This window comes from Seriola lalandi, unplaced genomic scaffold (genome assembly GCF_002814215.2).
Source record: "Seriola lalandi dorsalis isolate HSWRI2012SDOR001 ecotype SW California unplaced genomic scaffold, Sedor1 jcf7180002053976, whole genome shotgun sequence".
NCBI classification, from domain to species: domain Eukaryota; kingdom Metazoa; phylum Chordata; class Actinopteri; order Carangiformes; family Carangidae; genus Seriola; species Seriola lalandi.
The window spans coordinates 251,055-267,731 of NW_019524529.1; the positions used below are offsets into that span (position 1 = coordinate 251,055).

At 42.9% G+C, this 16,677-nt stretch overlaps 1 protein-coding gene across 9 annotated transcripts in view; it reads left to right on the top strand.

Annotated features, from left to right (window-relative positions):
- cdk5rap2 (CDK5 regulatory subunit associated protein 2) overlaps positions 1–16,677 on the top strand; it is a 31,034-nt gene that overhangs the window by 13,230 nt on the left and 1,127 nt on the right. For 3 of the 9 annotated variants that reach the window (XM_023402678.2, XM_023402680.2, XM_023402673.2), the window contains 31 exons: positions 117–246; positions 345–484; positions 583–699; positions 834–977; positions 1,097–1,209; positions 1,346–1,485; positions 3,240–3,380; positions 3,486–3,595; positions 3,772–3,915; positions 4,443–4,544; positions 4,670–4,857; positions 4,943–5,267; positions 5,379–6,930; positions 7,127–7,228; positions 7,676–7,824; positions 8,293–8,699; positions 8,850–9,082; positions 9,478–9,529; positions 10,974–11,137; positions 11,944–12,288; positions 12,438–12,563; positions 12,715–12,831; positions 13,047–13,236; positions 13,974–14,092; positions 14,709–14,924; positions 15,039–15,125; positions 15,227–15,489; positions 15,592–15,741; positions 15,839–15,977; positions 16,218–16,264; positions 16,386–16,440. In XM_023402678.2, the coding sequence (XP_023258446.1) occupies positions 117–246; positions 345–484; positions 583–699; positions 834–977; positions 1,097–1,209; positions 1,346–1,485; positions 3,240–3,380; positions 3,486–3,595; positions 3,772–3,915; positions 4,443–4,544; positions 4,670–4,857; positions 4,943–5,267; positions 5,379–6,930; positions 7,127–7,228; positions 7,676–7,824; positions 8,293–8,699; positions 8,850–9,082; positions 9,478–9,529; positions 10,974–11,137; positions 11,944–12,288; positions 12,438–12,563; positions 12,715–12,831; positions 13,047–13,236; positions 13,974–14,092; positions 14,709–14,924; positions 15,039–15,125; positions 15,227–15,489; positions 15,592–15,741; positions 15,839–15,977; positions 16,218–16,264; positions 16,386–16,440 (6,307 nt within the window). The remainder of the gene's footprint in view (positions 1–116; positions 247–344; positions 485–582; positions 700–833; positions 978–1,096; positions 1,210–1,345; positions 1,486–3,239; positions 3,381–3,485; positions 3,596–3,771; positions 3,916–4,442; positions 4,545–4,669; positions 4,858–4,942; positions 5,268–5,378; positions 6,931–7,126; positions 7,229–7,675; positions 7,825–8,292; positions 8,700–8,849; positions 9,083–9,477; positions 9,530–10,973; positions 11,138–11,943; positions 12,289–12,437; positions 12,564–12,714; positions 12,832–13,046; positions 13,237–13,973; positions 14,093–14,708; positions 14,925–15,038; positions 15,126–15,226; positions 15,490–15,591; positions 15,742–15,838; positions 15,978–16,217; positions 16,265–16,385; positions 16,441–16,677) is intronic. The other 6 variants (XM_023402676.2, XM_023402675.2, XM_023402674.2 and 3 more) reach the window with 6 other exon arrangements.

Sequence of the window (16,677 nt, forward strand, 5' to 3'; positions counted from 1 at the left end):
ACTGCTTTCCTCCATTCTGATTTCAAATTACTTTGTGGCTTATCTGAAACACAAAGTTTTAGGTATTAGTTTTACATGGGTAAGTGAACAGACTTTATACCTTTTTAAATTTCCAGACGCTTCTGCAGCGTGGTCAGGAGAGGGACCAGTTCCTGGCAGAGATGAGGCAAAAGGAGGAGCCAGATCATGTGTTGGAGCTCAGACAAACTATCCAAATCATGCAGGAGAAGTTGGACGAGACGGAAGGTGTGACCTTTAATTCTTTTTAAACCTGCTCACTGGATATTTTTAAGTTGGAGTACATGTCAGTCCTACATCTCATTCTATTTTTTTCTGCACTGAAGCTGAGCTCTCCAGGAGGAATAGTGAGGATAATGTGGAGAACATTCCACTCTCCAAGAAGACAGTCGTCATCCTGAAGAAGGAGCTAGCACAGAAAACTGAGGCACTTAACAAAGCCCTGAAGAGGGAGAATGAACTGAAGGTCAGTTGGTTATAAGCATTTAATTATGTCCATAATCTGGACACTATTGCAAATAGGTGTCTTTTTGTGTAATGTCCTACATTATTTTCCTCATCCAGATTTCGCTGGCAGAGCTACAGTCGTTGCTATCTGAGCTGGAGGGTCGCAATGAAGGTCAGGCTGCTAATATTGAGTCACTGACTGCGACTCTGAAGACCAAGGATGAGATTATCAATGTAAGGATTCCCCCAATTCACAGATTCAAACACAGCAGCTTTGGATAAGGAGCTTTTCTTCTGATTGCATTTGAACTCCTTCACCACTCCTCCAGCAGTCTGATATCTCATGTTTTGTTTCTGTCTCTGAGCAGGTTCTTCATCAGCGGCTCAGTCAGAGAGGGGACAGTCGGCCTGATCATACCCAGGATCAGGTCATTGGCTCTGACATGGAAAGATCTTTCCCTGGGCTCCCACAAAGAGAGAGAACTATGATTGGTGGAGACAGCCAGCAAGAAGTAAACCAAACACTTTACATACTTTTCTGCTTAATGAACTAAAAACAGAAAACAACATATTTTACACTTAATGCTTTGACATTAAGACCATCAACCTCTCATTTTCTGTCTCCCTTAAGGCTTTGCCCAACCTTATAGCCTTGCAACAGGAACATGATGCTCTGAACCAAGCCCTGAGAGCTGAACAACAGCTCTACTCCAGCCTGGTCAGGACTGTGAAGGAGCAGGACAGGTAAGGAATTGGGATAATGGTCACTCAACAAAATATAATTTGATGAATTTGTGAAAATGAAAAGATTATGTTGATTAGATTTATTTTATTGATTAATAAATCTAACTATAAGTGTATATATATGTGTGTTTTGCAGTGCTCAGCGTCTCCATGCTCTGCAGCTTGAGCTGACAGCAGTGCAGCTCCTTAGGCAGCAGCTAGAGGAGAGCATCAAAACTAATGAGGAGCTGAGGGACGACCTGGAGAGAGAGATACAAAGAGCCAGACTGAGAGAAGGTGCAGTGCAAACACACTGGGTGGTTGATGACAATGGGGAATGAATGAAAGAAAAGTAACAAAGGAAAATAGAGAAGGAAAAAGAGTATCTTTATGACTGAAGTTGGTAGCACAGTTAGGAATCTATAGCTCAGGAATATGGATGTCCATAGCTCTTAGTTGACACACAAACACGCCTGTCCTCATTGTTCAGTGTGTTTACTCCAATAATACCTCCTGCCCTCCATGTGTCACTTCATTCTGCATGTACACCTGGCCCCTTCACTCCTCTTACTTTGTGCACTTTCTGTTTACTGTTCTTCACATCATCACCTCCTCATCTGCATGTCTTTGTCCATACTAGATTTTGCTGCCTCTGTTTTCTCTGTCACTCTTCAAATGTAAAGGCTTCACACTTATCCACACTGTTTCCCACTTTGTCTGTCCTTTTATTTTAAAAAAAAGTGAATAAAGGCTGCTGTTGGCCTGTCCTCTCTCTGTCTCTCACTGTTAACATGCTGTCTGCCTTCCTTTGACTCTTCCATTAAAACATTTGCTTGTCTGTTGACTGCATCACCTCTCTAACACCCGTCTGGTCATTAATCCAACCCTTCCAACCATCTGTGACATGAATTAGATTCAGTTGCATAAGCATGTCATTATATAACAACTTTAAGAAAGGTATTAAATATTCTTGCAGTGATGTAGAATGACTATTCTAATATTGAGAAGCTCCTCTGAAATTGATCCGTAAGAAAATCCTAAGGTTATTGTCTTATGACATCACATAGCTAATGTAGTTAGTGCTTTAGATGTAGTGTGACATGAGGACACACCTTTGAGACTGATTACAAGTGTCACTGTACGTTCAGGTAGTCGTCTAAGCCAAATTACTTCAGTGCCTGTCCACATGCATGTGTGCTCTCGCCTGTGTGCATGTGAAGTGCATGCTCATACCCCGCCCCTGTCTAAATAGAGCCAGGTGTATAAATAGGTCAGCTGTAAGTAACAGGCCCATGGCTCACATTCACACTGAATGCTAAATAGATGTAGCTACAGTAATTACCAATGATGAGGTTTCCACATTGCTTGTTTTGGTTATATAATCATTATAATTTGCATATAACTTGTGCATATTTGCATGCATGTTATACATAGGCAAATGCACAAAAATACACTGATTATATATATATTCTAAACTTGTCTTTACACGCTGCAGCCTTTTGGCTTATTCAATTCCACCATTCACTTACCTGATTCAAATAATAAGGGATTTGTTATGTATCTACTAAGCATGTCAAGATGTATAAAATTAAATCATAAGAAAATTCCCCTAACAAGCAAATCAACTTGTTTAGTTTACATTGATTTGCCACAGATGTAAAGTAAGTTTCGATTTTTTTTTGTTTAAAATGATATTTAATTTGGTAACCATCAAAAGTAAGATTTTACAGACACATACCGATAAACTATTGAATTTCAATCATAATTTGGTCTCTTATTTTTCTCTAGAACTGGATTTAGTCTTATCTAATATCTGTGCTTCGTGACCAGTCTGTTCCTGTTTCACCAGGGTTTTTATTGTTGTGGAAAACAATTGCAATACAAAACCATACAAAGCATCTGAATCATTGTTAATTTAGAGTGAAAAGATTCTGTTTTAACTATACTTTAAATAGCTTTACTACGCTGTAACATTGTTACTTTATACAGAAATGTACTTTCTTTGTCACCCAGAGACATGGCTGCGTGTAACCGTCTGTGTATCTCTTCAGGTATGGACCACATTGACCCTAAAGAACTTGAGACCATGAGACATCAGCTCGAAGATGCGCAGCGCTGGAATGCCTCTCTGCAGGCTCGCTTAGGAGCCATCCAGAACCGTGGAGGAGGGGTTGGTGGGGCCAATGATGGTGGTACGACCAGAATAAATCACATTTCAATGAGTCCAGCTGCAGTTTTCAACAGTTTTAAGCAGATGGGATCCTTTTTGTGATCGTAATGTTTTTTCTGTGCTTCAGGTGACACTTTGAGTTTCATTGGTGATCAGACTTCCTACATGAGTATATGTGTGGGAGAGGGGCAGGATGACAGCTTGACTCTACTCTCTCCACAAGAGCTCAAACAGAAGGTGAATTCCTTTTTAAACTAATAAATCTGTTGAACAAAAGTATTCTCCCTCACTCTTATGAATATATAGCCTCATAAAAATTTTGAATAGTATCTATGATTTAATTACTTGGCAAGATCCATCACCAAAACCCCAAATCCTGACAAAGGATAAATGATTGTGCTTCTGTGCTTAAGGTGCTGGACCTGCAGGACTGTGTAAGCAGACTGCAGACTTTGAACAACGAGTTGCAGAGCCGACTGTCACTATTGGAGAAGTCAGAGCATGACACCTACAACAAAGAAGACAAAGACATGGCCAGCAGTAGCCCCTGGAAACAGGTTAGAAAAGAGCCAGAAGGACAGCTGCACATGGAGGGAGCTATGGCATCAAAGTTTATTTCCTAAATCTTACAATAAAGGAGACTTTTTTTGTCATTTATCAGCATAATGTTTATAGATTATGTCCACATTTTGAAATTACTTGATGAATCACGTCTGAGTCATTGTCTAACATCCATATATAGTAGCTCCTTTCTAACCTTTGAACCTACATCTTGACCTCTGCTCTGTCTAGCCTGTTATTAATGTCTCTTTAATCTGTGCAATTATGTGTCTTATTTCTCTAACAAGTCTGTTTCTTGTCTGTAGTAGAAGATACCGTCTTTTTCTATCCTTCACCTCTCCTAACCAGTCCCTGTTTTTTTATCTCTGTGTTCCATGAAATGGTCTCTCTTCGCCATACCACATTAGACACGTCATGCCATTCTGCTGTTACTGTGCAGTGTTTTATGGATTCTGTTCCCTCATTAAGTTTTTCTTTTACCGAGCCATGTGTGTCATACTCGCCTCCCATCCCATTACTCTAGCAGCTAGAGAAGATGCCGGAGACACAGCCTTTGGCTCACAGTGACAGGACGCATCACCCTGGTAGGGATAAAGAGAGCCAGACAGACCTCAAACCAGGACAGGTATGAAAGAGATGATTTAGTAAACTTTGGGAGGCTTTTGAAATATTTTTAGATAAATTTTAATTTAATGAGGAATTCCATTTTGCATGTGACTTAAAATCATATTTCTAAAATGTCATTTTTAGATGGTGTCTGGAAAGCTGTTGGGTGATGAGAGTATGGACAGTGGTCTTGGCCAGAGTAGAGAGCATGCTCAGTCTGGCAACAACACTTTGGATGCTGGAGAGAGAGATTCTAGGGAGAAGAACAGAGATATAATGGCACTTAAATCCCTGCTGACTGATTGTGGGGCTACATCAGTCTCGCACCTTAGGTGGGTTTTTGTTTTCAGCAGTGTCTAGATACTCCTTATTTTCAATAAAAGACTCTGTAAACTTATCAGATTTCCCTTATTGCAGAGAGAAGCTGCTGAGACTTAATGCAGAAAATGTGGAGCTACGGGGTCTCCTGAAAGAACAAAAATCTACCGAGTGTAAAGAGAAAGAGAGCACGGATGCCTCAGGGAACAGCAGTGATGGACAGGCTGAATTGAGGCAGAGTATGGAAACACTCCAAGTCAAGATGTCGAAGGAAAAGAGAGAGAAGAACTCTAACGAGGTGTCGGATGAGGAGACCCCTGTCACAACAGACGTAATTGTCAGCACTGCAGAGGGGATGGAGAGTCCACAAACTAAAGGCCAGTCACACAGGAAGAGCGGACGAGAGGATGTTGCAAAACATGGGGTAGGTTTTGAACAACAATAGTAATAGAAAGACACACCACTTCACTGTTTGTATGAATTCTAACTCTGTGTTTTTGTTGTATGTGTTCTGTTCTATTTGTTTCAATTGCAGGCTTGTGTCAAATCTCGCCTTCCTGTTCCTGTGAGACTGAGAGTGGAAGCCAGCAGCAGCAGCAACAGGCAGTCTGTTAGAATTGACGCACTTCAGCACCTTCATTTGGATGATGTCTATGGGTCTGACCAGCAATTGCATGAAGAATCTGACTCCCCAGTATCAGTCCAACAAAGCACTTCCCCTTCTTCCACAATCAGATATTCACACTGTAGTGGCAGTCCAGTCGGGCCGGACAAGGACTCGGAAGCTGGACACAGGCTGGATAACACCCAGGCTGACTCTGCTCTCTTCACTCAGCTGGAGCTCCTACACCAAGAGTGCCAGGAGAAAGAAGCCCTGATCAAGAAGCTCAGTGAGCAACTTGCTGATTGGGAAGAGCTCCACACTCAGCTTCAGGAAAAGGAACAACTTAATCGCCAGTATGTAGAGGCCTTACAGGCTGCAGAATCCACCATTGCTTACCTGACAGCCTGCAGCCTGGACAGCCAGGGAGGTTTTGGGTCACACACCAGTCCGGGCCCAGGTTCTGCAGGTTCAGATGCAGCGCTCCACATCAAATGCATGGAGCTGCAGAAAGCCCTACAGGACAAGGAGGAGCTCAACAACCAGCTTATAGAGCTTCTGAACATGGCAGAGAAAGCCATCACCTCCTCTGACAGCCAAGAAAAGAACCCAGAAATCAGTGATGTTTGCTCAAAGATAAAGGGCACCTTACAGCAGGTGAATGCATTTTCAAACAGAGAAAGCCCAAGAGATGTTTTTGGACACACTGATGATGCTATGCAGGAGTTACAACGACACGCAGACTCTTTGCAGGATGCACTTTGGGAGCAGAACAGGCTCAATGCAGAGCTGCAGGAAAAACTGAGAACTGCAGATGCTGCTGCACAGCAGGGCTACAACAGTAACAGTGCTGGCCAGGATGGTAAATGTTTAAGACAGATAGCAGCAGGAAAGGAGTCGGATGAACACCATGGAGCGATGGGAAGTTCTGATAATACTAGTTTAAATCAGGAGATGACCAAAGTTCTAATGAACTGCCTTAGTGCAACAGAGTCTGCCATCGCCTCTCTAGCAGAACACTGTACAAATCCTGGCTCCTTCACTTCTGCTAGATCATCAGAGATCAGCACTAACCTGCAGATGAATTTAGACAAACTTGCAAGAGCCCTGCAAGAAAGGAAAGAACTGGAGGAACCCACCCAACCAGCAGCCAAATCCAGCAGCAGTCTGTCCACTGCTTCAGCTGAAACAAAGGGACATCAAAATCTCCATCTCCATCAAAATCTCTCTCTCCTCTACAAGGTCTTCAATGATCTCTCCCACAGGATTTCAGAGTTGCAGGCTTCCCTACAAGAAGAGAGGGGCCGTAAAGAGCAGAGCGAGGCCCACAGGACAGTGCAGGATGGCAAGGGACTACCACCAAGTGTTCAGATCCAACTGGAGGCCCTTCACAAGGCACTGAGGGAGAAGAAGAAGGCATGTAAAAACCTGGAGGAGAAACTGGCCACTGCTCTAACCGAGACTTCCCCTGAAACCGCACGGAGAGGTAAGACAACGCATACAGAGGTGCACGCTTCAGCAGTTCAAATTTGTGTTAATTATGTTACAAAGGCATATACATGTAAAGTTAAACCCTTTTGTGAATCCAAATGGATCTAGGGACACCTTAAAGGAGAGAGACAAGATTCTGTACATGTTAAATGTTTTCTTCCTAACCCAAAATATATTGCCTCCAATGCCAGCTCTGGAGCAGGATGACAAAGGCGTGCAGGTGGATTTGCAGGACCTGGGTTACGAAACCAGTGGCAAGAGTGAGAACGATAGGGAAGAGAGCAGTAGCACAGGTAGACGGCCTCTAGACAGACGCTGCATGTCTGTCTGCTGAGGAGACACTAATCTCAAATGTGGATAGATTCTCTCTTTATGTCTGCATGAGGACTGCACAAAGGCAACTGTAACACACTGTCTCTCACCTTGAGAAAAGTTTTCTGTCTGGGTCTCATTACCACACAATCTCTACTGGTTTTAACCTGGTGTTTCCTGGCACTATTCCCAAATCTGAATGGGCTGTCAATATTCTGCATTGACAAATTCTTGCATGTTTCCACTCTGAAGTTTGGGAATGTCTTTCCAGCACTTATCAACTTTTCACTTATATTTTTCTTGTCTCACACACAGAAAATCACAGATGTGATTTTATTTTCACATGAAACTATCACCTTTTGTTTCCCATGACTTCTAATGTTTTTCTGTTCCTAATTTGATTGTTTCTCTCTCCCTTATGTTGCCAGATCTAGAGGTTGGTGTGAACCCTAGTTGCAGTGCTTCTAGCCTGCCTTCCCTGCTGAAACATGAACAGGCCACCTTCTCCTCTACTGAAAACCTGGACTCGACCTCCAGCACCCCGTACCCCAGTTCCCCAGCTCTCAGCTCTGCCAAGGTATTCGACTTATTGTCCACTAAACCCCTCCACTTAACAAACATTGTCCAGACATCATTTGCATGGGGCTGTAGTGTATTTTAAGAGTTTGGAGGGTGGCGTCTGAGTTTTCAGCCTTTCCAAACCCAAAAATGCCTGCTGCAATCGTTAGCCTGTCCTGTTAATGAGCTTACTACTGTAGACAGTGAGTGTAACTCTCAAGGCTAAGGAACACATCAATAACTAATGACATTAGTTTTTAGGGTTATAGGTTACGTTAAAAAAAAATAATAATAAATAGTCAATTTCACAACTATCATATCTACTGTGTCATATCCCAGGATGTTATTAGTATATCATAGTGTGGTAATTAACAGCCCTGTCCTGTACTTTACTGTATCTGAGGAATAGCCGCTTTAAAAATTGTATAACCCAAACTATTAGTGGAAACTGATATTTGAGTTTTATTAACCTTCTTTCTTTTTTCAGGTCAGTCTGAAAGGCCTGCAGGTCTATGATGAGTATGGTGTTTCTGAGGACCCACTCCAGCTTCAGGCACAAGTCAGAGAACTGAAAGTCCAGCTGGAAAACCAAACCAAACTCATCCTCCAAATGCAAAATCTTCTGCGTAGGAACTCCCTCTCCAGTGACCTTGTTGCCAACATCTCTGAACCGTCCATCTTCATCAGGGATCCAGAAGGGAAACAGAAGGAGGACCATAGTCAAGATAGGAGCTACAGAACTGGGCAGTTAAGGGAGAAAAGGGAGGGGGAGAACCAGGCGATGAAGGATAAAACCAGCCGTCTTAACATGGAACTGGAAAGAGAGAGGATCCTGAACAGAAGCACGAGTGAACAGCTGCCACAGACCCGCAGCCGCTCTACATCACCTGCCAGGTCAACAGTCTTTTTCAGTGCATTATCAATATTTTATGCTCTTTTTACACTGAGTAAAAGCTGCACAGTAGTTTTGTAAATCAAATCTCGACTCATGCTATCAGCTTCGGTGTTTGTTCCCTGCTTGCCCTCATTCTGTCCTCTCCTCAGACTGGACTCCCTGGTACAGTCACAGGCCAGGGAGCTGTCACAACTGAGGCAGCAGATCAAGGAGAGCCGCAGGCTGGGAGCCCTGCAGCGTCGGCAGCTGGAGGAGCTGAGCAAGGCCTTCAAGGAGCTGCTGCAGGCCAGCGAAGTCGACTACTACATGGGGGAGGTGGTCAAGCAGCAGCTGGACAAGAGCCTGAGTCTTCTGGACAGGCTGGAGGGACGGCTAGACAAAGGTAGCTGCTGCCTCAATGGTATTAGAGTTTGTTGTCTTTTGAGAGATGTTGCTAATCAGAACCACATTGCAAAAACACAGTTAATTATTTTATATTAGCGGTTTATGGTATATTACTTCACTTTGCCAAAACACATATAACTCCAGCCAACACACATGCAAATAAAGAACGATGTTGGGATCTCTAACAACTGACTGTTGTTTGACTGAGCAATAAATAAATCATACTTAATCTCAATATTTTGTAAAAACTAGGACAGGAAAGGAGTTGTAGTCTTATGAAAACAGACCTGTTTTGGTTTAAAGAAGAGGAAGCAGAGAGAACACAAAGGAGCAGTCAATCGTAACTGATTTTTAAGGACAGGTTTTGACAGCATCTTTTCCTCTGTCTGCTAGGAGAGTCTCATCTGAATAATGAAGATGTGGCAGCTCTAGATCTGTCTCGCAGGTACGTCAAAAACTGTCACGCTGAAACTTGCTTAATGTTGACATCTTAATTAATTTTCTTGTATTCAAATTTTTGTGTTTTTCATTGTTGAAAACAAGTATCTGTACCATTGACATCATCCAGTCCATCTTAAAATTATGTTTAAATGTCATGATACTTAAATAACGTGTTTAAAGGACTAGTCCAACATTTTGGGAAATTCATTTATATGCTTTCTGGCAGAAAGTTAAACTGCCACTTGTCGTCTTTACAATTCTCTTTCTGTACAAATTTCATAAATGAGATACAGAGTGTTAATTTGTGTGATGTCATCATCAGTCATGATTTCTGCACCCAGGAAAGTATTTTTGTCTGTGCTGTGAATGGAACATTGCTTCTTTTATTTTGGCTTCACATTTCTTCTTTGTCATATTGTACATGTTACTGCTTGAGATTTGAGGGTTGTTAGCTGAGCTGTTTTGATGATGTTGGTCTCCGTGACCCTGTTAAAGACCTACCCCCACCTCCACGCAGCCAATTGCCTTATAACCCCCGGGCGCTGCATGTGATGTTGGTTTTGAATAGCGTCCTGCTGTTGACCTAATTTTGTCTGTGTGTCAACCAAAACATTAAGGTCACATTGCCCCTAACTGGGTCACTGGGGTCCCTCAGACATCAGGACGTCAACAGAGAACACACACAGCCCATGTCATTTTTTATCCATTTATGTCCTTCACATTTCAAACGTTATCCTCCAGAAAGCAAAGTAATTAAAAAGCTTTGTATAAAACACCAAGATATAAGTACGTGTTGAGTTCAACCCTCTGAACCAAATTGCAACACTTTTTTTTTCTTTTTTTTTGATTTTTGACACTTATGTATAATTAGATCAGAAATTAAAGTTGCTCACAGTGACATACGTTCATCCATATTAATACTGGCGGGGGCAGTGTTGGGGAGCTTATGCATGGATCACAGTCACTGCTGTCCCATGAGGAGAGCATGAGAGATCCTCCTGACAGCCCGGCTAGAATCCAGCAGGAGTTAGATAATCTGCGTCTGGAGCTAGAGGGCGACAGAGAGCTGCTGCAGCACAACATCAGAGTCCTCGTCCAGCAAAACCTCACCCTGGCTGAATGCACCAGGGAGCAGCTGGACCTGTGAGTGGGTTTGAGCCAGACAGAGCGCATGACGTTTGCTGTGAACTCCTCTTCTATATTTCCCAACTGTGTGTTTCCACTGAAAGTCCTCTGGTTGGAAGCTTTTTTTTTCTTTTATTTTTACTTCTTTGTTCTTCCAGTCATATCCTCGCTTTTTGGGTGCTGTTCTGTGATCTGTGTTCTGTGATCTGTGTATTTGTTTCACCCTCCATAACCCAGCGCGATGATATCATAGATAAAGTCCAGCTGTTGGGTGTTCTTAAAGACTCAACATGACTCATTCCTCTTCTTCCTCCTCCTCCCAGGTTGGCTAAAGAGCTGCTGGAGAAGAATCGTCTCATCCAGAGCCTGCAGAGCCAATTCACAGGCCACAGTTCCAGCAGCCACCACAGCTCTCACTCTGAGCTGTACCACTCAGACAGGACATCTTCCTCCTGCCATAGCACACAAGGTGGCAGTCGAGCTCACAGTAAGCATTTCCTTAGACGTAGTCTTAATAATGGAATTTATCTGTGAGTGGGTGTGAAAGCCAACTCCAATTATAGTCTTACGTGTTATAGACGCTGGGCGCAGCAAGGTATAGTGTGAAGTGTGAGACTAGGATTAACTCTGTTTGCTGTTTTAAAAATGCATATTTTTCCCCGCTTTCTTGCCTCAGTGGTATGTCATTGAGATTACCTGAGTCCTTGTCCACTGCCTGGCCAGTCTAGACGCAGCCTGTAACGGCACTTATTTTCCACTCAGATCCATTCTGTTGCAGTGAGGCGTCCCACACGACAAAGCACACCAGCCAAGGACAGATTAGGTGTCCAGTTTCAGTCCACCTCCACTTAAAGTTGCATTATTCAGTGGCACCTATCCGGTTCAATCTTCAAATTGTATTTCCCTCGGGAAAAGAGGCAGTGAAGGCTATTACAGAGGGAAGTGAAGCATGTGGATATGTGAGAGGTCCTGCACAAGGGCTTGTCGACCCAAAATCACACATGACCTCTCTGGCTCCTGACATTGCAGTGGTCATCTTGATCCGCAGCTACTTGTGTTAGCATGAAAGCCATGGATGACACTGTGCTTTACCAATGCCAACTATAATTCATGAAGAGTACCCTATTAATATAGTGATTTCACTCTGAACATGGAGGAGAAACAGAAACGTCTTTCACCAAATAGTGATGTTAAAAGACTTTTTAGACCATGAATAAATTAGTATGGTGAAGATCTATTTTTTACATTTTCATTGTTAATCTATCTACCTGTTGTTTCCCTGTACATGTTTAGGCCAGCAACACTCCTCTGATTGGACGGGAGCAGCTGAATCTTCTGTAGGCGGAGCTCAGGAGGAAGGTGTGCCCGGTCACAGGGACGCTGCCAGCAGACTGCAGGGCCTGAAGAGGGAGAACGGGCGACTGCAGGAGCAGCTGAGAAGCAGCGAGGAGCTCAACGCCACCCTGCGCAGTGAACTGGACCTGCATCGCTCAATTATGGCCCAGAGCAGCTCCCACCATCAGGAACAGGATCAAGATCACAACCAGGAGGGGTCAGGGCCTCAAATGGAAACACATAAAGCGGACAGAGACATCACAGCAGAGAAGGCTACTGAGCAGCCTCGCACGATGAATTCAGGTAAATCAGGATTTCTCTGCCTCTGCTGGTGAGATTTTAACTATTCCTTTTTTAATCTCTTAATCTCTTTTAAGATCCCTGTTTTTTATTTAAGTGAAATACCCGTAAAGTACTCCTATTAATTAGCTTTGTGCATGTGTGTCTGTCAGACCTGTTGGCAGAACATCTACAAGAGATCCGAGCTTTACGACAGCGCCTGGAGGAGAGCATCCACACCAACGACCGTCTCAGGGAACAGTTGGAGAAGAAACTAGCTGAGGTGGAGAAAGACCCAGGTACACACCTAAAGTCAAACACTGTCCTAATGGCTCTCTGTCATTGTTACTGGCAGGTTATTCTGCTCACAAAATAGAAATATATTTACTCTCTTCCACTGCACTTATGCCCTTATTTGCTGACTGATGATGATGTTTATCCTTTGTTCAGCAGCAACCAACATCTTTATCCATGGAAATGAGGAGCAGGGTCAGCTGGCTAATGAGCTGCGATTTCTCTGGGGACAAAATCAAGCCCTGAAGGAACAGCTTAACATGGGGTCTAGAGGTAAGGCAGACATTTTCATACAAGCTGATTTTGGACATACACACTTTTCTCAGACACTAGACCAACAGAGGTAGAGAGACAATATTTTTCCAAACACCATTCAGTCTAGAGCTGTTTTTTGGTGCCCTAGAAGTTTGTCTTTACTGATATCATATACACAAATATATCACTCATAGTGTTTAACACTAATTTACAAATACGTTTATTTGCTCCAGACAAGCAGAAGGAGAACGAGAAGCTACGGGAGACTCTGGCCAGACGGACTGCCAAACTGGAGCAGAGCAGGAAAGAGTCTGAAGCTCTGAGGCAGGAAAATAGCCGACTTCAGGAGAGGCTGGAGCACAGCAGCCAAGAAAACTCAAAGCTGCAGGATACACTGCACTACAGCAAAGAGGAGCTGCACAGGTACACACACACACACACACACACACACACACACACACACACACACACACACAGGTAACGTCAGTGCATCACTACCACAACCGGTCGCCCTTGCAGTACACACTTAATGTCATTACTTCTCTCCTCCATGCAACCTGAAACTACACAAACCCACTAATTACCATTGTAAAGAGTCATTACTATTACCATTATTCCTTACTATTAGTACAACTCAGAAACATGATAGTCTGTCATTTGAAGGCTCATCCATGAGCACATGCATGCACACCACCATAATGATGGTATGTGACCTCTTGCCCCGAGTCCTGCTGACACAGTTGAGTGAGGCTGACATTCGAAACCTGGAGTCCAGTTTACTGTCAGATCACATCTCCTCTCGCTTTCCTGTCACTCTGAGTGTGTGTGGCGTTGTTTACTATATATGTACTATATCACTGTTTTAGTTTTTTTACTGATTTTCACTGAACACTCTGACTTTTTTAAAGAAGAAAGTAGATCAGTTATTCACAGATTTTATGCATATAAGAGTTGTGTTTCCTGTTGTAAGGAGAGAAATGGTTTGTCTAAAAACATTAAATAGAAACATAGACAATATGGAGTCCTACGTATACAGTACATGACGTATTTAAGAGTAGATACTTTTTATGAATTGCCATTCCTTGTGATAAAGTAGCATGTTTTGTTTTCTACCTTCTGATCACTGACTTGTGTGTTTTTCTGTTTTTGTGTGTTTCCAGGTTGCAGTGCGAGGTAAAGCTCCAGAGGCAGCAGCTGTCCGACTCTCAGCACCTCCTTCGGTCACTGCGAGTGGAGCTGCAAGTTCATGAAAAGATCAAGACTGATCAGAAGCACAACGGTACTGGTTTTTGTAACTTATGTAGCTTAAATTGTAATAGAAATATAGAACATTACTTATTAGCAACAGCTACAAATCATCAAAATACAAAGTTTTAGTTATAATTTTCCATTGATAGAGCCAAACTCTATTTCTATCTTGGATTTAGGCTCAGATTGTTGTGTTCAACACAGTAACAGTGGCTTGATGACTGTTTTAAAAGCTTCTTCCAGAGTAAACAGCTCTGCACTCAGGAATGGGAAATGTCAGTGTCAGAAATGTCAGGTCAATGTGTCAGGTATGAAGCGTTGTTCTGAGGTACTGATAGATGCAGAGATCTTACTTTCTATTTCGAAGAGTGAACACTGAAAACAGGTCAGCACTGAAAATAAATGACAAATTGACATTACAACATTTAGCTTTCTAAATTTAGAGACTGGAGAAAGAAAAGATACTAAGCTGAGGTGGTAAATACTTAAAAACAAGAAAATACAAGTTCAGCTTTCCCTCAGTGAGGTTTATTTAATGAGTTGGACAGATGTAAATCGCCTGATGTTCTGCTCTGTGCCTCTGTTTGTTGTCGTTTTTCTGTAAATGAATGACCTAATGAGATTGTTTCCTTCATTGAACCTTTAAGCAGAATCCAGTGAGACGACTCAGGAACCAGATACTGTCCCTTATTCCGGCTCATTGGACCTAAGTGAGCTGCTGTCGGAGATCAGACACCTGAGGCTGCAGCTGGAGCGGAGCATCCAGACCAACACGGCTCTGCGGCAGCGACTGGAGGAGCAGCTGCTCAGAGGACCCAACCGCTCTGAAACCATTAACATCAACTACCTGCTGTCCTCTCCAGGTACACACAAGGCACAGACCCACATGCTAATTACCTGTGGCACATGTACAAAGACCAGTAAACACACACACAGAGAACTGCCAGTCATGTCTGTTGGTTTTACATTTGTCTTAGATGAAGGGGGCAGGTCACCGGGTCGTGAAGGCTGTGATCTCCGTCACTCATTTCAGTCTCACAATGAACACATCAGTGTTCTCCATGGTAATCCTCATCAGATTTGGCATAATGTTTAATTATATTAGTAAATACAAACCCATACAGACTAACATTGTTATTAAGCAAATTTTAAAACACCCTTTCAGATGAGAAACATCGTGCCCATTCAGAGGTGGACGGTGGCTCCTTCAGCAGCAGCTCTGGTGACAGCGTGTCTGGTGCTCCTTCTCGCCTGGTGCCGGGCCACAGGATGTGGGCCAATCGTAACGGCCGCCATATTTTGGGCCTGATTGAGGACTACAACGCCCTGCGCAAACAGATCTCAGAGGGTCGCAAACTGTCACGCAGCATGGACACACAACTGCAGGATTGTCTGTACGCACTCAGGCAGCAGGGCTTTAATGACAAGGTACTGAAAACAATTATGTTTTAGATGTTTTTAGTTTGAGTTTGTTGTTTACTGACTGATAATAATGGGAACACAGAGTTCATGACATTGCGGTCTTTATAGGTGATAGAACAGCAGCATCTGAAGAGTTTGTGCAGCAGTGTGAACACCATGCAGCAGGTGTTAGAAGAAGCTGGTCGACTGCTCAAACTGGTGTGGAGAGTCTCTCTGCCAGCTGGTAACACAGCAGGGGACAGTGGCAACAACCAGCAGGTAAACATGCACAAACACACACATTGTTTATTGTTTGTAGCCTATCCAGTGAAGTATCTACATACTAAATGTTCATCCTTTTATTATCCATCATCAGGATGAGCTGCTGAAAAATGAGATAGCCAGACTGAAGAGCAGGCTGTCGCAGCAGGAGAGGATGCTGAGCGGAGCCGTTAAACGCCTCCGCACCACCAACCAGCTCAAAGAGGGAATGGAGAGGGTCATCATTGATCAGTGTATGATCATTTTGTTTTACTTTAACAGCTTATACTGTATACTAGAACTGAAATGAATACTACAAATATAGTCTGCTTACAGCTTCTCAAATATCAGTTTGTGACTTTAATTTGTATCACTGGAAACTGTGTTTTGGACTAACAATTAAGCAGAAAAATAATCTACAGATTACTTTTAACTCTTCAGTCTTGAGTGACAGACTGAGATATCTGACTTAATATTTTTTTCTCACTATGCAGTGTCTATAACCCATGGAGTGTTAAAGAAAGCCAGGGGGAACTTAGAGGTGAGTTTATCCAAATAGCCAATCCATGGTTAAAAATGTCAAACTTTGTGAACAATGAACTGTTTTCCTTCAGTGAATCACTCTTCTTTTCCTTCTCATCCTCTATGTGAAATAATGATAGACAAATTACTGTACCCTCTTTGGCCTGAAAGGCCTGTCTGGAGGACCAGACGAAGGTTAGTGTGGATGAGGTGCAGGCTTTGAGATTGATCTGATGCATGAGGTTTATGACACTCTGTTGATTTGGTTTTATCTGTTGCATGAAGCAAATACCAAACAGTCATGTAATAAATCCTGTCGTTCATACCATGTCCAAAATAGACAGTATGGATTGCATTGGGATTTAACTCACTGGAAGTTTATCATATCGTGTTTGAGCAACTGTTTGGAAAACTCTGCATTTGTGATGCATG